Source organism: Giraffa tippelskirchi, chromosome 2 (genome assembly GCF_054371585.1).
Source record: "Giraffa tippelskirchi isolate mGirTip1 chromosome 2, T2T-mGirTip1v1.2.pri, whole genome shotgun sequence".
NCBI classification, from domain to species: Eukaryota; Metazoa; Chordata; class Mammalia; order Artiodactyla; family Giraffidae; genus Giraffa; species Giraffa tippelskirchi.
In genome coordinates, this window is record NC_137276.1 from 107,942,275 (window position 1) to 107,962,844 (window position 20,570).

General features: G+C 47.9%; 1 protein-coding gene across 9 annotated transcripts in view; it reads left to right on the forward strand.

Moving 5' to 3' along the window:
* PKNOX1 (PBX/knotted 1 homeobox 1) overlaps positions 1-20,570 on the forward strand; it is a 45,486-nt gene that overhangs the window by 1,762 nt on the left and 23,154 nt on the right. For 6 of the 9 annotated variants that reach the window (XM_081569986.1, XM_081569981.1, XM_081569989.1 and 3 more), the window contains exons 1-3: positions 11-104; positions 17,889-17,957; positions 18,887-18,993. In XM_081569986.1, coding sequence (XP_081426112.1) covers positions 18,943-18,993 — 51 coding nt within the window. In that variant the 5' untranslated portion in view covers positions 11-104; positions 17,889-17,957; positions 18,887-18,942. Of the gene's footprint in view, positions 1-10; positions 105-17,888; positions 17,958-18,886; positions 18,994-20,570 lie in introns of those variants that run through there. The other 3 variants (XM_081569983.1, XM_081569985.1, XM_081569982.1) reach the window with 1 other exon arrangement.

Here is a 20,570-nt window from a genome sequence, read left to right on the forward strand (position 1 = left end):
TGTGTCGCGTGGCCCAGCGTCGGCGTGACGGTTGGACGCGGGCGCGGCACTGCGGGTCCCGATTGCTGCAGCCGCTTGTCAGTGTGATGAAGATTGGCACCCAGGTAAGCTGTCACTCAACCGCTCCGCCGCCGCCGCCGCTCCGCCGCCCCGTCCCTATCAATCACGCCGGCCCGCCGGCGCCGCGGCCGCCGCCCCGCCGCCGCCAGCCGGGTCTCCGCGGGCCGCCGCCGCCCGGGAGGGCCGCGCCGGACCTGCCGCCCGGGGCAGGGGGCGGGGAGGGGGCGCGGGTGGGGGAGGGGAGCAGCGGCCGCGGGGAGGGGCGCTGAGGGCCGGGCCGGCGCGGGGGCGCGCCCCGCTTGTTTTTCAGTGTGAGCTTAGGGACGCGGAAATTTCTGGAAGGCTCCGCCGCCGCCGCGCGGGGCCCGCGGCGAAGCGCGCGCTCCTAACCGTCCCTCTCGGAGTGCGGCGCGCGCCCCTGCGCGGGCGGGGCGGGGGGCGCGGGGGCGCGCGGCGGGGCGGGGAGCGGGCGCGCGCGGGGGCGGGGCCGGTGTCCGGGGCGCGGGGGCTGGGCGGGGGCGCGCGGGGGCGGGGCTGGGCGGGGGCGCGCGGGGGCGCGCGGGGGCGGGGCTGGGCGGGGGCGCGCGGGGCGGACGTTCGCCAGGCGGCGGCGGGGGCGTCGCGCTCCTCGGGCTTCCGGGGTCTCCGAGTCCGGGCGGCGGCCGGCGCGTCCCGGGTTGTTAGGGAGCCGGGGTGCGCGGTGTCTGAAACGAGTGACACAGGCATCGCGGGTGGTAAACGGCCGACCAGAACTAGAGAACGGCGGTGTGGGGCCCGGTCCGGCCGCCCGCTGGCTCCCACATTCCTTGAGGGAGAGGTCGTGAGTCACCTCAGGAGAGGCAGGGAAAGAGGAATCTGCTTTATTTCAGCGCAGAGGCTGCTGGGACGCGGCGTCGTTAGTGGTTCAGAGGCTGGGCCCGTTAGGCTCTCCTTTGTGATGCATGACTCCTGAATCCGTCTTAGTGCGTGCTCCCCGGGTCGGAGTCCCGGGATGAGGGCGGAAGGCGGATGTTGGGGAGGGGGAGGGGAATACCTGTACTGACGCGAATGTACGTTCGGTAACTTTGATCGCAGACCTGAACAATCCAGGGTAGAATTGCCGTTTGTAAGAAGGTTGTGATTAACAATTTTGATCCTAAGACTTAGTTTTCAGTAGAAGCTACTGGTAGGGATACTTCTCGCTTTATGCTAAATGAAACCCTCAGCTTTCTTTGGATATACTTGTATGATTTCTCCTGACATGTTAAGAAAGGGCTTATGTACTTGCATAATATTTTATGCAGTGTTTTCTGAATACTGTGTGGAAAAATCGAAGTGAAATGTGAAAATTCTGCCAGTACAGTTGCTGGTGATGCTCTCAAATCTAGATGTACGTGGATTTGGAAGGTGGCCCACTGACTCCAATCTGCCTTTCATCGGTTTTTTTCTTCACTTGCCCAGCGTGGAGAGAGGCGTGAGTTTCGTTCATCACGGTTGTGGGATAGAGTTTTAGGACACAGGGCTTTCCGAAGGACCCTTCCTACTTCAGAGATTTACAAGTGGGGATTAGAGTTGGTGAAATACGGTATGAGGCAGGACTGGAAAGGTGACCATCCGGTGCTGACGATCTGAGTGCAGACACTAATGATACTGGGTGTGAATGATACTGAGTATTTACATGTCTGTTTCAGTGTGTTGTAACTTTAGGAAAGTACCGCTTAGGATCAGGGAAAGGTACTGGGCGAATAGTAACATTCTAGCATAACTCTCACTTTTGTTGTAAACTAATTGAAACTGTTTAGAAGAACACTTTGAAACCTCTAGAGTGATGAAAATCATGCACCCCAGGGGGCCTTTCCTCCCCTCCCCAGACCTCTGGACTCCTCCTCCTCCTGGCACAAACGTTTTAGAAACAATAAAATGGGATCAGGAAGAGAACCTATTATACTGAAATACAGTTATCAAAAATACTGAACTAAACTTGTGATGAATTTCCTGACCTGCTTTTTATTAGCTCACATAGTAACAGATGGAACACCAGATCTAATTTTTTTGAGTATTGATGAGTATAAGTGACAGTTTGAGATTTTTGTACAGTGCTGATGTTTTGTGAAAATATCTGTGGTTTCTGTTGGTGAAGACGTCACAGGTGCTGTGCAAATTCTAGGATTTTGTGACTACCTGTGGAATTGAATGAGTGCTAAATTTTAGCCAGACGTTATAAAGATGTGATTTTTTTCTCATTCAGGTTCACAGAGACCAAGTTAAGAGCCTCTGCACTAGGAGTCGATTTGCTCTCAGCGCATCCCTTACTAGGAATATGTATGTGCCCCCCTTTTTCTTCCTCATAATGCTTGTGCTGAGGGCAAGGGTGATGAGGAAGTAAAAACAGCACAGCTCAGGCAACCCAGAGCTGAACTGTCTGGGGTCATAGCAGGGTGAGTCATTGGAGTAACTGTCTGACACCAGTAGTGATGACTCACCTGGGATTGGTTACAGTTCTGTCTTATACAAGTTGTTTAGGAAAGTGGAGTATAGTGTTGAAAAGGTTCAGTTGAGAAATTGTTGGAATCAACATTCAGGGACTGGGAAGCAGAGGCATTTGGTTGGAAAGACCTGGCTGTAGAGACTGTCAAATAAGGCCCCTCTGGTTGTATTGCCCACCTGGCCATCGAATGGTCAGGGTACCCAGCTACCGGTGCCCTTGGCCGGCAGCTGTCTTTGTCTTGGTGTGTCAGCCTCACTGGTCTACTCATTGTTTCTGGGAGGTTTGCAGACAGTGGGTCAGATGCTGGCCCAGCCAACTCTTTGTCTGACAAGGTGGTTTCAGACTCTAGATGTGGAAGCTCTATAGCTCTGAGGACACTTCTGGGGACCTGCGGAGGGGACAGAGTAGCTACTTCATTCTCTCTCAGCTTCCTTGGAGGAAAGTCCTCCAGCTCTTCTAGAATCTTGAAAAGCACTGATCAGTCAGGTTTCGGGACTGAGGGCCTGTGCATTGGTGAACGTTTTCAATTCCCATTGTCTTGAGCCTTCCTTTCAGTGTTAGGATGCACTCGTCCGGACAGGTCCAGCCAGCAGCCCCCCAGCCCTCCCTTCGCCACAGGGTGGCCTGCCCAGTGTGGGGTCATGCACTCCTGTCTGGGGATTATTCTACTCAGGGCAACCCCACCACCCCACAGGTATGTGTCATTTGGTGCAGCCTCCGGCCTCGCAGAGCCTTGTGCCGGAGAGGCCGCAGGCCACGTGGTGGGAAACGCCTCTGATGTTTGGTCTTTGACACCTGGCTGCCATACTCAGGCCCCAAGATGGCAGGCAGCAGGCTGACTTCACCGGCAGGTCACACAGGAATAAGGGAGAAAGGAACCTAGTGGAGTCCAATGACCAAGGTAGTGCTGGGCTTGGGATGGATGGAGTTGCAGCTTGGGGCCTGGCGGGATCTGGCTGCCACCCCGGTCTTGACCTTCCCGGCTTGCTCTTCCCTTGTTGATCTCAGCTGTCTGCTGCTCCTGCACACTCTCTGCCATGTGTTCTCTGCTCCTCAACTCTGCCCGCCTTATCCTCTCCTGTTCTCCTCACACACCCTGCCCACCCCGGAGATAGGGTGACATTTGTCTCGCCCTCCACCATGTCCCCCAGGTGCCCACCTGGTCCCCAAGCTCTCCCCAAGGAGGGGTGGGCTTTTGCCAGCTCACAGCCACCCCCTTTCCACAGGGCCTGCAGTGGGGTGGGTCACTTGGAAGGGACTGTAGGTGGTAGGAATTGTGATTGCAGTTTCCTCAACAGTCTCATTGGATTTACAGAAAGAATGCCTTCCTGAGAGCTTGGCAAGCCCTCAGTATATGCCATACTATATCCAAGACATTTTATCCAGGTTCTTAAGTTTTTTTTGCTTTAAAAAATCAGAAATTTAATTTTGTGTTATTATAAGTTCAGTTATGTGTTTATGCAAAGTATCTTTTTTAAAACAAGTTCACAGTTTATTGCTGCATAAATGAAATACCCCCTCTGGGGCAGGGGTTCAAACCTGGGCCCCTGTTAACTTTTGGGGCTGGGTACTTCTTGTCCTGTGCATTGTAGGATTTTAGCAGATGCCAGCGGGACCCCCACCAACAGTTGTAACAACCAAAAACGTCTTCAGATAGTGCCAAGCATTTGCTGGGGGACAAAAATACCCCCTGGTTGAGAAGTAATGCCCTGGAACAGCATTTTCCAAACCACCTTGTGTGGAACCCGAGTTTAATGGAATAGGGATAAGTTTTTACATATTCATCAATGCAGCTGTTTTGAATTGTATTTTTAGTCAGTGTTATGTGTATTTTCATGTATTTACGTAACTGACATGTTTCTCATTTTCAGCGTTTATCTATGATCTTACTACAGTTCTGTGACTCTGGTTTTGCCTGTGTGTGGCTGTCCTTGCTGGTGTAGATAGAGCCTTCCAGGCATGTAGGTCTTGTTGTTTCCTGTGTTTATTTGATCATCCTCTGGCCTGCCAAGCTGAGCGCCAGCCGGATCCGGACAGGGATGAGGCTGCCAGGCCCATGTCCACAGTGCTCTGTCCCTGAGCTCAGACGGTGCCCTCAGGAGAAAGATGGTACCATGACATAACCCTTGCCTTGAAGGGTTGGGGTTCCTGTTGAACCTAAAACATGCTCACTGACCGTTAATAGCAAGTATATCATGAAAGTTTTGAATGTCAGTTTTTAATGATGACGATGGTAGTCATGGTTTTAAAAACAAAGCTGTGATGTGAGTTTAAATTCAGAATTTACTGAAATGGATTCTGAAACCATTAAACACCTTTGTTGTTGGAATTTTGCTGTGTCTCTCGTGAACATATGTGGTTGGCTGGGAAATACTTTTTTGGGCTAGATTTTGTTTTGACCGGGTTTAACATCTGTGATTTTATTTGAATATTATATTAAACTTCAAGTGGTGCCTCTCAAAACCTTGCTTGAAAAATAAAGTGATCTCTTGACAAACATTCTCCTCAGAATGAGTTCTTGACTGACCATCTTGTGACGCCGGATGGAAGGCGAGGGAGGAGGGGGCGCCGGGTGGGGTGTGGGGGGCAGGCGGCTGGTTCTCTAGCCGCAGTCACAGCCCTTCCCATACAGGAATGAAGACTGATGGCACTGCAGTGACATACAGCTGCTATTCTCCCGGGGTCTTGGAAAAGGTCTCTTTTTTTGAATATTGAATTTTGACAGTTTTCTTGGGGTCCTTAACAGCTCTCTCAGCTTTATTAATACACCGGTTTGGTTTAGAGAAGGATCATCAATTCCGCACCCCACCCCCCACCCCCAGTCTAAAGTTGTAGTTTGTACTGCCTCTCCATCCTCTTCTGGCTTCGTTACCAGCTCTCAGAGCCACTAAAACTGAAATTACCCCAGAATTTCCTGCATTTCTGGGTGGATAGAATTGATCCTGCTCATAAAGCAGCTTCTGAGAGTGGCTGAGGACCCTCCCTGCTGGGAAACCTGAGGCTGTGCTGGGTGGGCCTGGCAACCAGGAAGGGAGGGAGCTGCCAGACACCTCAGCATGTGTGTGAATTAAATGAAAACTGCAACAGACTGCATCACTGAGACTGAGTTAGAGCACGTTGTAGCTGGGGTTATAGTATAATGTGTCTCTTGGGACAGCTAGACTCTAGGCCTGGGGTTGGTAAGCGACAGGCCTGTGTGCCGCGTCCCACTGTGGCCCATTTTGTACAGTCCTGGAGCCATCCATGGTATACTGCAGAGGAAAAAGAAGACGTGATAGAGGCTGTGTGTGGCCCGCAAAGCCGCACACAGTTACCAGAGGGCCCTCTACAGGAAGAGTGCTGACCGACTCAGTGCTCCCCTGAAACCAGTAGGTCTGGATCTAAATGGATCCAACAGTGTAACTGTTGGGGAACTATGACTAATAAAAGGGGAAAGGGAGGGTATTTTCTCTTACTGGATTCTTAGCCTTGTGATGACTAGTACGTAGTGTGATGTGTGTCAACACAGAGCCTATGTAAATAGCTCTTAACTCTTGATTAGAATCTAAAGGGATCCATGGGAATAAACGCTGGAAGCCTAAATCTAGAAACCTCTGTTCTAGTGCGTAGTTCCCAATGCCTCCTTGCTCTTTGATTTTTCTCTGTTTGTCATCTGAGCACCAAGAACCCCTGCTCTCCAATGGAGTCAGTGTAGAGTGTTGAATTCTCTCTCATGGGTGCCCCTGCCTTGCCCAGAAGCCCCTGTTCTGAGACCCCAGGTGCCAGAGGGCTCTATGTCGCCAGCTCCAGAGCTCCTGGCTGGAAAGCAGGCCAGCCAAGCTCCTGAGTGCCTGGAACCCAGGCTGGGGAAAGGACCAGAGCCTCATTCAGGCCCAGCCAGTGCCCTTGCTGGTCTTTGGCTCATCACGACCTCTTTTTTTCTTTCTAGAGTCTGTTGTGTTTTTTTTTTCCTTGATCTTCACATCTCTTTGGGTGATTCTTAATGTGAAAGGAATGAAAACAGGAGATGGAGTAATCCACGACTCTTTTTGAGTACTTTTCTGAGATTTGCTTTCTTATGGACCCTTTTGACTTGACCGGATAATGTTTATTTTTTTATTTTTTGGCCGTGCTGCGTGGCATGTGGGATCTTAGTTCCCAGACCAGAGCTAAAACCCCATGTCCCTGCAGTGGAAGTTCGGAGTCTTAACCACTGGACTGCTAGGGAGGTCCCCAGATAATGTTTAGTTAACTTGCCTGAGGACATACTTTACCTATTGTTTATTTAGATGTTGATGTCTCAGTTTCTTCATTTTTTTTTTTTTTTAAAGCTTATTCATTTATTTGGCTGTATTGGGTCTTAGTTGTACAACGGGGGATCTTTGTTGCACGGACTCTCTAGTTGAGGAACAGGGCTTAAGTTGCTCCAGGACATGTGGGATATTAGTTCCCTGACCAGTGATTGGACCTGCATCCCCTGCATTGCAAGGCAGATTCTTAACCATTGGACCACCTGGGAAGTTCCTATTTCTCAGTTTCAATTTTAATGTTAGTCCAGTATATCCTGGGACTTCCTTGGTGGCTCAGATGGTAAAGAATCTGGTAAAGAATCAGCCTGCAGTGCAGGAGACCCAAGTTTGATCCCTGGGTTGGGAAGATCCTCTGGAGAAGGGAATGGCTACCCACTCCAGTATTCTTGCTTGGAGAATTCTGTGTACAGAGGAGCCTGCCGGGCTACAGTCCACGGGGTCGCAAAGAGTTAGACACGGCTGCTGCGACTAACACTTTCACTTTCCAGTATATCCCAAGACTGTAACCTGTAACTATTTTAAACTTTAAAAATCTCTTATCTTTACGTATGTTATTTTTCCTGTGTGTGTTTTTTTTTTAAGATTTTCTATGTGAATTCCAAGTGGAGAATTCAACTGTTGAATTTGATACATGGAGTGAAATACATATTATGGAATATTCCCAGTATTTCTGCCATCAAAACTTAAAGAAATGCTTTTCTAATGTAATTTTCTCATAAAATACATAATATTGAAGGTGATTATTATATTGCAGATAAAACATTTAAATATTTTCTCCTGTTAGCTAGAATGTCATTAAAATAATCTGAATCTTTGTCTAGACAAGTCAGAATAACCCACTGTTCAAAACTAGTTACTGTGAGGTGCTTTGCTAAGTTTGACTTGGTCCCCCATTAGAAGGAGGCATTGTTGTTAGCTCTGTGTTGCTGAACAAATAGAATATAAAATATACATGTGCATGGGTATAAATGGTATTAGGTTATTACATACATGTCATTCATGAGAATGAAGCATTATAGTCAGGTAAACCCCGTGTTATAAGTGTAACCTTTAAATGCCCTGAAATTCATTTTAAAGGTTTAAAAAAAAATCCTGAAATGGTGCTAGACACATCTGCCTTCCCAGATTGCTGTGTGCTCACTGCCAGCGCTGAGTCCCTGCTGCTAAGGAGCACAGATTCAAGTGTGGAATGATAACGCAGGTTGATGTTTCGTTGTTCTAGAAGCAGAGTGGGATGTAGGTGTTAGTGTTGAGGTGGTGTGAGGTAACCAGTAGAAGACTGAAGGTAGAATATGTGACTCCCAGGTACCCGAGAGGAGAGTGGAGCCAAGAAGAGTTTCATCATCTCAACAAAAAGGAATTCAGGGAAAAGAGGAGAATGAGGAGGTTTGCTTGGTGTGTTAAAAAGCAAACAATGTAAGATGGCATGAACAAGCCCAGAGACACCGAATAAAGTAAAAGAGTTAGCTCTCCCAAGTGATAAAAACTCCAGACTTAGTAGAAAAATGAAATCTAGCTGATGCTGTATGTAAGTGACCTATCTAAAGCTAAAACAAGAAGGTGGGAAACAAAGGATAGAAAACTGTGTCAGTCGTACAGAAAGAAGGATTTAGCAATACCAGTGTCAACTGAACTCAAGGCCAAAGCATGAGAAGAGCAGTTCTTTCTATCATAAGCTAATGTATCAATAATGTATCAATGTATCAATAATGTATCAAAATATAGAAAAATAGGAAGGTTGATCCACCTGGGAGAAGTTGACAGTTGTACACAGAGAGGGGCCCTCAGCAAGCCAGATTAGACCAGAGAGAAGAGAAGGCATGGCGGGGCTTCTTAACTCACGCCGCTGGCTCCTGGTGTCCCGGGGCTCTTGTGGGCGCTGTCCTGTGCACTGCAGCAGGGTGAGCAGGGTGAGGCAGCGTCCCCAGCCTCCACCCCTGTGCAGAGTGTTAATACCAAACGTCCCTTGGGGGCCAGACTCGCCCCCAGTAGAGAACTGCTGATAGAAAGGACTTAAACGCTAGAACTGATGGATGTATAGCAATTTGTGCCCAACAAACCTAAAGTATAGATTCTCAATTACACAGAACATTGAACAAAAACCAGCCACATATTAGGCCACAAAGAAAAATCCCAAGTTTCAAAAAGTTAATTCTATAGACCAGATTCTCAGACCACAGTACAACCTAGTCAGAACCTAAGAGTGAAAGGACAGCTAAAAATATCCACCTGAAAATGCTAGGACCCCCTTCTTTATAATGCTGGTTAAAGAGGAGATCAGTGTTCATTCTGTAAATGAAAGACAGAAGACTACTGAATACTGCCCATGGGATGAGGTGAAAACAGCTTTCAGGAGGAAGAAAGTGCATAGACTCAACCATTTATTAGAGAACAAGAAAAATAAATGAATTCAACTTTCAACTCAAGAAACCAGGAAAATAAAATTAAGGCAAATCTATTTTTGCTTTTTGTAAATCTGATTAAGAGGAAATGAGAACACAATATTTTAAAAGGGATGTGGCTATGGATCCCTTTTTTTACAAATAAGAACATGTATGTACAATCTGATGGCGGTAAATTTGAAGTGAAGTCACTCAGTCGTGTCCGACTCTTTGCGACGCCATGGACTGTAGCCTACCAGGTTTCTCTGTCCATGGGATTTTCCAGGCAAGAGTACTGGAGTGGGTTGCCAGCTCCTTCTCCAGAGCAGATGATAAAAAGACCAAGTAGCTGATGTGAGTGATTTATAAAGAAGGCATAAATGACCAGAATTGACCTTGGAGGTAGAAAACTTGCACAGACCAGCAACTTTAGATGAGATGGAGAAAGTAGTCAAGATATATCTTTTTGGACTTCTCTGGTGGTCCAGTGGTGAAGAATCTGCCTGCCAATGCAGGGGACTCAGGTTCGTCCCTGGTCTGGGAAGGTCCCACATGTGGCAAAACAACTGAGCCTGTGCGCCATAGGTACTAAGCCTGCACCCTAGAGCCTGTGCTCCACAACTGGAAAGTGGCCCCTGCTCGCCACAACTAGAGAAAGCGCACACATAGCAACAAAGAGCCAGTGCAGCCATAAATAAATTTAAAAAATAAAAAAGATTTATCTTTTTAAAGAGGCACTGGGGTGAATTACAGCAAACTTTCATGAAACAGATAATTCCTGTGTTAAATGGAGCAACTATTCACTAAACAGTTATTGTGCACCTGCTGTGTACCAGACAGTGTGATGGTGGTGGGGCATGTTGTTGTTTTGTCGCTCAGTCGTGTCTGACTCTTTGTGATCCGCTGGACTATAGGCCACTAGGCTCCTCTGTCCATGGGATTTCCCAAGCAAGAATACTGGAGTGGGTTGCCATATCCTCCTCCAGGGGATCCTCCCAACTCAGGGGTCGAACCCACATCTCTGGCATTGACAAGTGAATTCTTTACCACTTAGGAGCCATCTGGGAAGCCCAGGGGTCTTTGTTGCCCAGTGTTTTAACTTAGATGCTCACAGGTAGTGTCAAGAGTCCGTCATGTGCTGTTAACTACTTTGGCTCCAGTATGTATTTCCTATAGGTGTTAATGAGCAGGGAGGAAGAGTCCCTTTCCTCTTCAGGAATGTGTGGTGGGATATTCTGGAGATGTATGACTGCACACCTTGACTGCTGTTGGGAGATGCCACTTGGACACTTAGCACCAGGTCAGCACTTTCTTTAGACTCACTAGTGTGTGCAGAGTTACGTTTGTGCAGCATTGAACATCACATGACTGAAGGTCATGCTGTGTACCTTCTTCATCCGTTATCTTAGCGTTTTCCATTTTGAATGACACAGCAATTCATAGATTGAATTGTTGAAATTAATATTTGTAGGCATCAAAGTTGTCACATTGTCAAATACTCTCTTGATTTCCTTGGGAGTTCTGTAGTTATCTTAGAAACAGTTGCTCTAACACAGATAGACTGCCAGTTATCTTGCCAGCAAAACTGGGTTTATTTAGGATCAACAAAGAATTGCAATTTCAGGTCTGCAACCACATGGAGCCCGGGCAAGTCCCTGGCTGGCCAGGAGAGGAGAACTCTTTTTAAAAGTGGAAGGGGAGGTTGGGAGAGCTGGAGTTAAGAGTCCACTGGAGGAATCCAGGGTTCATCTAGTGGCTTCTCATGGCTGGGTTGGGACACTGCCTCATTGCTGAACTCTGGGAAGTGGGGAGAAGAGTCTGTCCATTTCTTGTCTGGCTGTCTCTACTGTCAGGACATGAGAGTACCACTCCTGGCCTCCTGACTCTGTTTCATTGAGGTTTCTGTTTACTAATTTTCACAAAACTAAGTCTATTCTGTTCTCAGAAATAGCATGTAGAGAGAAAGGCCGGGCCTGGCAGCCAGACTGTTTCAGAGGCACTCAGCCTCATGGGCAGGAGGAGGCCAGGCAGGGCTGCAGAGACTGGCAAGTGTCCTGGTCCCTACTGGTCCTGGGTCTGTGGCCAGGAGTTTGGAAGGGGTGTGGTGGGAGTGACCTGTCTCTGCCCTGCAGGTTGGGGTCCTCAGCTGGGAGGACTAGGAGGCCCGGGAGTGGCTTGGTGTCTGAGGGCTGGGGTCTTGGGGAGGGATTTGCTCAAATTGGAAAGTTGTTGCTGGCTGTCAGCAGGGGCGTGAGCTGGGCTGTGGACCATTGCACCTCTGCGTGGACATTCCCTGTGCCCTGGGCTTCCTCATGGCGGGGGAGGTGGGATTCTGGTTAGTCAGACTTCTTACTTGGCGGGGGTTGAGGGGACGCTCAGGGCTCCAGGAGTGAGTGACCCAGTGAGAATGGTGAGAGCTGCCACAGGCCTGGACGCACACAGCCTAATGAGATGCTGTCTCATGCATGGTTCCCAGTGAGTCACTAGGGTCGGGTTTAAGAGGAGGGGACAAAGACCCTCTTCTAGGGAGGGAGGCATGTCAGAGTTTGGGGATGTGTTCTAAAGTGCTTGTGTAGGTCTGGACACAAGTAGACCCTGGGTAGATACTGCCTGCCTTGTCTTCCCTCCCACCCTCACCGATCCCCGTTGTGACGTGGGCAGTACAATGAAGATGGTCCCTCCTGGGACCAGTGCTCAGTGTGTTTCTGTGTTGTGTGGGTTACATAAACAGGAGAGTGACATGGAGCTCTGACCTTGTGGGGCTTCTGCTTTGCCAGCCCAGGTCCCCTAGAATCCACATGCCCGAGGCTGAGTGGGAGCACGTGGTTGACCACCACAGTGCCTGTGGAGAGCAGCACCAGTACCCCAGGTTCACTAGCACTTTGCAGGCATCGATTGAGTTCAGGGAGATCTTTGTAAACACATCAAGATTCCAAAGCTTTTTGCACCTTTGGTACTTTTCCTTCCAGCCCTGGCAGGTCTGATGTCTCATTCCTGCTGTTCCACTGGCCTGTTTACCTGTTCTTGTGCCATTACCACTTCTTTGTTGTTACTGTGGCCTTGCAGGATAGCTTGACATTTTTTTAGTTTCTCAAGAGAAGAAAAAAACAGGAATGTTGATTCGGATTTTATCTGCATGTGCTGAGAAAAACCAGTAGACTTTTCGTAAATCATTAGAAATGTTGGTAGGTATGCGGTTAGGCTGCAGACTGGGGGCATTTCTTACCCAGCAGTCCACCAGAAAGTTTAGTGACAATGAGATATTTTTGACAGTAGCAGGAAAAATGGTGAAATGTTTCAGGATTAATTTACCAGGAGTACAGAAGGCCTCCACAGAGAAGAGCATCAGCTAATAAAGGATTTGGGGAGAAGCACGTGCTCAGGGTGCTCACAGATGTCTCTTCTTCCCAAATTAATCCTGGACGCTTTTTCAACATGGTTGTGACGTTGTCTCTTGATAGCAGGGACCGTGCTATCCCCAGCGTTGAGAACAGAGCTTGGCTCAGAAAAGACTTTCAGTAGGTGTTTGTGAGCTGCATGAAGGCCCGGCCATGTGCCCAGCAGACTCTGTGCCCTGCCTTTCCTCCTGACAGCACCATGAGCCTATTTCCGTGGACTTAACCTTCATGTCCATGATTGACGGTCGGGACCACTATGGATTCTACCATTGCCCTGTGGCTGATGTGTAGGTTCCATTTCCATTTTTTATTAATGTGGATAAAACACATCATTTCCATCTGGCTTTCTTGCCGTGAGTTTTTTTTTTTTTAATTTATTTATTTTTAAATGGAAAGATAATTGCTTTTACAGAATTTTGTTGTTTTCTGTCAAGCCTCAACATGAATGAGCCATAGGTATACATATGATCCCTTCCTCTTTAACCTCCCTCCCATCTCCCTCCCCTCTAGATTGATACAGAGCCCCTGTTTGAGTTTCCTGAGCCATACAGCAAATTCCCTTTGGCTATCTATTTTACATATGGTAATGTAAGTTTCCATGTTACTCTTTCCATACATCTCATCCTCTCCTCCCCTCTCCCCATGTCCATAAGTCTATTCTCGATGTCTTTTTCTGCATTGCTGCCCTGTAAATAAATTCTTCAGTACCATTTTTCTAGATTCCGTATACACGTGTTAGAATACAGTATTTATCTTTCTCTTTCTGACTTACTTCACTCTGTATAATAGGCTCTAGGTTCATCCACCTCATTAGAACTGACATTTGTGTTCCTTTTTATGGCTGAGTAATATTCCATTGTGTATGTGTACCACAACTTCTTTATCCATTCATCTGTCAATGGATGTCTAGGTTGCTTCCATGTTCTAGATATTGTAAATAGTGCTGCAGTGAACAATGGGATACATTTCCATGAGTTTTTAATGCCCTTTGAAATGAAGTTTAGACCAAAGAAGAGTTTATTTGAGGATATTTTAAAATTAACATTTATGGACGACTATCCTGGTGGCTCAGTGGTAAAGAATCCACCTGCCAATGCAGGAGACACAGATTCAGTCCCTGATCTGGGAGGATACCCACATGCCTTGGAGCAACTAAACCATGTGCCGCAACTGCTGGGGCTGTGCTCTAGAATGGCAGCTACTGAAGCCCAAGTACCACAGAGCCCGTGCTCTGCAACAAGAGGAGCCACCACAATACAAGGCCTGCACACCACAGCTAGAGGGTAGCCCCCACTCGCTCCAACTAGAGAAAAACTTGCACAGTAATGAAGACACATCACAGCCAATAAATAAATAAAATTATTTTTAAAAATAAAATCAGTGTTTATTAAGGCTACAGGCCTGTTTTTTTCTCTATGCTTTTATGTACAGTTTTTATTATTCTCTTTATAAGTTTAGTCAGCTTTGATCATTCACCCATAAGACAGCCTTTGAGCAATTCAAGATGATCAGGTTGCATGTACCATTTTTACATGTACCATGTACCCATATACTACTTTAATCTCCTTATGCAGTTTGAAAACCTAGTTTTTAGTAGAGACCTTTTTCATTTTAAGCATCTTAACTATCTGACTAAATCAAACTTTCTCAAGTAGATGTAGTCACTCAAAATCACATGTGTGGCAAGTCTCAAGTTATCACACTTCCCAAGCCTTCTACCAGGAAGTGACTTCCATGGGATGAGGAACTTGGTTTTGTTTACTGCTGTACCCTTGGGACCTAGAATAGTCCCTGGCAGTCAGTAAACTTGCATAAGGGAATAAATGTTTGCAATCTTGGTAAATTTCTCATACCTTTTCACTAAAAAAGAAATGTGTAAAATCAGTAACTCAGTTACACCTTTTAAACTGGAATCAAAACTGATGTCTAAGATTAATTTGCCAAGTTTTCTTAAATACTGCAAACAACTTAAGTGCCAAATACACAGATTATTCTGTGAAGCTAAACACAATAATATCTAAATCTCCCTGAGGGCTTAGAGACACCACTAAGGCAATAGGGAAGTCATCTCAGGTGAGTCAAGGTTGTCATCTGGGGGGTATCATGTGGGCTGGGATGTGGGGAGCTGGGGTGCTGCCAAGCCGGGGCCTCCTTTGATCCACATGCTGCACCTTTTCTTCCGGTCCCTGTGGGAAGGTCCCCTCAGACCTTCCCATCTGCTCTGAGCAGGAAGGTCTTGTCCACCTGGTGGGACTTGGCCAGTCTGTCTACCTCTGGTTCTTCCCTGATTTGTCAGTGGTCCTGGACTAGAATGTTCAGAAATGTTAAAATGCCTGTTAGATTTGGCTCATATTTCATATTTTTGTCTGTCTTCAAGGTCACAACACTAATGCTGTCTTCTTAGCTGGTTTTGAGAAGATTGTAACTTTTTTTTAATAGGTGACCATGGTGGGCTACAGTCTATAGTGTTGCAAAGAGTCGGACATGACTAAAGCGACTTAGTATGCATACATATGATCGAGGCTTCTCTGGTGGCTCAGTGGTAAAGAATCTGCCTGCCAATACAGGAGACATGGGTTCGGTCACTGGTTCGGGAAGATCCCCTGGAGAAGGAAATGGCAACCCATCCAGCCCATCCAGTATTCTTACTGGGAAATCTCATGGACAGAAGAGCCTGGTGGGCTACAGTCTATGGGGTCACAAAGAGTCAGTCATGAATTAGTGATTGAGCATGCCCTTCAAACACATTTGGTCAAATTGCTTTCTGAACCAGTTTACACAATTTGTGGGACCTGGGACTCCTTCAGAGTGGCAGGTTTCACTTCATCTTTGCTAGCAAAGTGGCACACTGCTCTTTTAGATTTAATAATTGCCAGCTGAAAAAGGATGTATTGTTTTAAATTTTGTACTTTTTAAATTACTTTTAGTTTTAAGATTTCCTTACATGAAATTTGGAAAGTTGCGTTTTCTTCATTGTGTTAGTGTGGCTGGACTCTTGAAAGGGTATCAAGGTGACAGTTTCCATTAATGTGTCCTTTTTTAATTAGATGAAATTTGTAGAATAAAATAAAGTCCATGTCATATTGCCCTTGAACACCTGGGTGTTGTATGTCTGTTGGGCTGGTGGTTCTCCAACTTGTATGTTGGAGCCTCACATGACGGTAAGTAGTGAGGACACTCAGAGGAAAGGGGACCTGTGTGCACTGTTGGTGGGAATGTAGATTGGTGCGGCCACAGTGGAGAACAGTATGGAGGTTCCTTAGAAAACTGGAAATAGAGCTACCGTGTGATCCAGCAATCCCACTCCTGGGCATGTATCTGAAGAAAATGAAAACACTGATTCAGATGTTCATAGCAGCACTATTTACAATAGCGATGTGGAAGCAGCCTAAGTGTCCATCAGCAGATGAGTAGGTAAAGAAGAAGTATATACAATGTATACAATGGAATATTACTCAGCCATAAAAAAATGAAAAGTTGTCTTTTGAGACAATATGGGTGGATATGGGAGATATTGTGCTTAGTGAAATAAGAGGCAAATACTGCATGGTTCCCTTATATGTGGAATCTAAGAAATAAACTAGTGAATATAACAAAAGAGAAGCAGGTTCACAGATACAGAGATCAAACTAGTGGTTACCAGCAGGGAGAGGGGAAAGGCAAATAGACGTAGAGGATTAAGAGACACAAACTACTAGGTGTAAAATGGACAAGATAGGAACTTCCCTATCTTCACTAAGACTCTGCACTCCCAATGCAGGGGGCCCAAGTTTGATCCCTGGCCTGGGAACAAGATCCCACATGCTGCAACTAGGAGTTCATGTGCTACTACTAATGATCTCGGATCCTGCAGCTGAGGCCTGGCACAGCCAAATAAGCAATAAATACTTTTTAAAAATAAAGTAAGATTCAAGGATATATTGCACAGCACAGGGAATATAGCCAATATTTTTAAGTAACTATAAATGGAGTATAATCTTTTCAAAAAGAAGTGAAGACACTGTTGTTTGAGTTTGAACATAATAGAAACTTACTTTTCTGTGCGATAGGGGAGGGACTATCTGTGATCTGGGAGGGCCTGTAGCTGAGCAGCTTGGCAGAGGCCTTGACCAGAGCAGACACTTCCTCGCATGCCCAAGCAGCTCTACTGAGATGAGCCCCGTGAATTCCGCTGCCCGCCTGCGGGTGCCAGTCAGTGTTACTGCCCAGATGGAGGATCGTTCCGCTGCTGTCTGGGATTGATCACCTGTGAACAGTGCTGCTGGCTGGCCTGGACCTGGGCCACCCTTTTGAGCAGACAGCGCCATCTGCTGGCTGCTGCTTCTTGACTTCCTGGGTGTCCTGCGGCAACGTCGGGCACCTTGGCACTCTTTCCCCCTATCTTTACTCAATGAAATGTTAGTCACATGGAGTTGCTCCCCCTCCCCCCTTCTTCCACTTCCTTCCATTGTAGACAGAGCACATATTTTCAAAACTTTTGACACAAATTTCAAAATTCCCCTTTAGAACAGTTGTACCCAGTTAGGTCCCATATTGAAGGTTTAACCAGATTTGGTAGTGAGAAGGACTACACATCTATATATTCTGTTGATAAAATTTTGACTTGCCCCCGGTATTCACTGTGGGCATTCTGAAAGCCCCCGAAAGAGTGAAAGCGTGACCCCCACTACCTGGATCGGGCAGCAGTGGGCTTGGCTGCAGTGTGTTCCACCTGCTGGTGGGTCCTTGAAAGAGACCTGGGAGAATTGGCTTCCAGCTGAGACCAACGTGGCTGTGGCCTTGGTCGTCTGCCTGGAACTCTCTAGGGCCTCTTCTGCATTTCGTCCGGGTCTGCTGTAGGGAATGTGGCAGACCTGCCCAGAAGCTGCTGTCAGGAGGACACCAGTCAGTGAGCAGCTCAGGCCCCTCCTGGCCTGGTCCCCTCAGGACCGGCTGGCTACAGGAGTCCTTGGTTTGTCGCAGTGTCACTCCAGTTTCTGCCTCTGATTCACAGGGGTTCACCTGGCTGCCCCTTAGAGCCTCTCCACTCCTCCCTCTTTTCAGGACACCCCTCTTGAGACCCCTAACATAATGACATCTGTGAAGACCCTGTGTCTAAGTAGGGCCCTGTATACAGGCCTAGGGTAGGACCTGGGCCCTCCTGAAGGACACGCGGACCTCTGCACATGCTGGCCACGCCATGATGGCTACCAGGCTTGTCCCTGTGGCCCAGCCTCACTTGTTCAGGTTCCCTCGTGGATGCTGAGAAGCGTCTCAAGCTTGCAATGTCCCGTCTCTTGCTCTCTCCCCCCAGGTCACAGAACCTGCTCCCCACGGTCAGCTTCACCTCAGGACATGCGGCTCTGCTCGGCCGGTTGCTCAGGTGAGAACTGTCAACTCTCGCGACCCTTCCCAAGCCCAGCCCAGACCCTCTGCACACCCTCTTCTCCCGAGGCTCTTGTCCACACGCCCCCGCCCTCATTGGCTCCACAGTCATTCAGCCTGCCCTGCATACCAACAGAGGGACTGTCCTGAGCTGAAGCCTCAGTGCACTCCTGCTCACACCTTCCCAGGACTTCCTGTCCCCCCAGGAAGACCACAGTGTTCACCTGGACCGTGAGCAGGTGTGACCTGCTCTGTGTCCCCACAGCACCCCCACCCTGCTGTCCCCCTGCACACAGCACCACTGTCCTACTGCCTGTGGGTGGCGGGCAGCTGCCCCTCCCCCATCATCTTCTGTCCCCACCTATCTCCCCATCTCATTTACCGAGTGTGCACTGACAGGCGGATGACAGTGTCCACCTCTGCATTGCATGTGGATGTGAGCCGAAGCCTGACACAGCCTCTCCAAGCCCTCCTGTGTCCTTCCTGCCTAAGATTGGCCTCCTGGCAGGCTCAGTGTCTGTGTACCTGCCCTGTCACATGGCCCTGGGACCCACCAGCTGCACGCTCACCCTCTGTCGTGTTACCCTGCCCAAGTCTCCCGTGTGCTGCCTGTTTGTGGTCCTGTGAAAGCCCCAGAGTCCAGGACAATGTCCTGCGCATGTAGACATTACTAGGTGTTGCTCAGTGAGTGAGGAAGAGACCTAAATGCCTGCAAACGAGCTGACACATCTGGCCAGGCAGGTACTAATGTGTGATTACCAGGCAGGTGTGGAGTGCTGCGTAGTATTTGTCTTAGACCATAGTGAAGGGTGGTTTTTACTTTCCATGTGGAAATATGTATTTTAAAAGGTATATGGGCACTATAGAGTAAGGGGACAGCAATGCTCTGACTTAGTGACCGATGCTTCTCTGCTTTTGTTTTCCCAGACACCATTTGCGTTTGACTCAAGACGATCTGATGTTTTATAAGGAATTCATTCACCATGATGGCGACACAGACACTGAGCATAGACAGCTATCCAGACGGGCAACAAGTGAGCGCGTGCCCCTTGTCCCACACCCTAAGCAGTCCACCGACCTGGCGCTGGAACACCAGCAGCGCCTGTGTGTTCACACGCGTCTCCCCGCAGGTGCAGGTTCCGTCCCACACCCTAAGCGGTCCACTGACCTGGCGCTGGAACACCAGCAGCGCCTGTGTGTTCACTCAGTAGGCAATGAGTCCAGGGAGGGCTGGGCCGGTGGGGAAGATTCCTTGCTTGTAATAGCTCTGCACCTCCCAGGAGGTGGAAAAACCGTTGTGAGTGTTCCTTCCAGTAAGCATTTGATTTTCTACAGTATAGACCGACCGCGTCTACTTAGACAGCCCTCTGAGAGTGAACAGTTAGATTTTTCTTTTTTCGCAATCGTTTTTTAAAATCCTGGAGGTTCACTGCACCTCCCCTGCGGGTGCAGGTTCAATGTTAAATGCTTGATGCATTTATTATATCTTGGTGCTCCAAAAGATTAGCTGTAGAATTGTTCAAGTTGTTTCCTAAATGACACCAAGATTCAGTAATTTTGAGTCTTCTAAATCAGAGTTTCTTGGGAATTTACCTTTTTAATGTTAGTGTTAGTAAATGTCAGTTTTACAGACAAGCTGGTTGTGGTGATGATCGCAGATTCCCGTGTTGCCCACTTGCTGGTCTGAGTGGAGCCGGACCATCTGCTCGGTTTCTGTCCCCAGATGTGGGCTGTGGAGGGGACTCATCTGATGACACGTGGGGTTCTGTTTGTACTTTTCCTATCCCTGCAGGAGACGGTCATGATACCTGGCTCCCTCCTTGAGGGTTTAGAGAGTGCCCAAGCCTGGGGCACCTCACCCACCTGTCACTCCCCACTTGGTGAGATTTGGAGGCTGTGCCCCTCCCTTTCCAAGTTAGGTCTCTCCTTGGTGGACAGTTTTGTGCCATTCCTGGGATGTTTCCCATTGCAGTAATTTTGTTTTTGTTGATTTTTCAAATTAAGTGTTTTTACTTCTCAGAGATAGGGAATTTTGTTTCAGGATGCTCTTTGCACCAGAAGTCCTCTGCTATTTCCAAGTGATTTTGTTTCTCAGAGGCACATCCAATGGCGTCCCTGTGGTGGCTTCTTGCGGGCTCCCTGCCCTGGGGACCCTGGACCCTCACGTGCTCTCACTTCCGCTGCCCCTGCAGCTGACCCCTGCCCTGAGGCAGTGAGTCCAGGGAGGGCTGGGCCAGTGGGGAAGATAACCTGCTTGTAATAGTTCCACACCTCCCAGGATGTGGAAGACCGTTGTGAGCATTCCTTCCAGTGAGCATTTGATTTTCTACAGTATAGACTGACCGCGTCTACTTAGACAGCCTTCTGAGGACGAACAGTTAGATTTCTCTTTTTTCACAATCATTTTTTAAAATCCTGAAATAAATCTTTTAAAGCTTTTTTAAAAATAATACTGTCAGACTTCTCTCCAGAAATACTGTGTTTGATTGGGCTTTAGTCAGTTGCTTTTGGTTTTGGTTTGTTTTTTTTTAGAGAAACTATTCCCAAGTATGCTGTTTCATCAAGAGGCATCATGGAGTGACCCGCTGGCTCTGTTCTGTCTGCGAGTCGG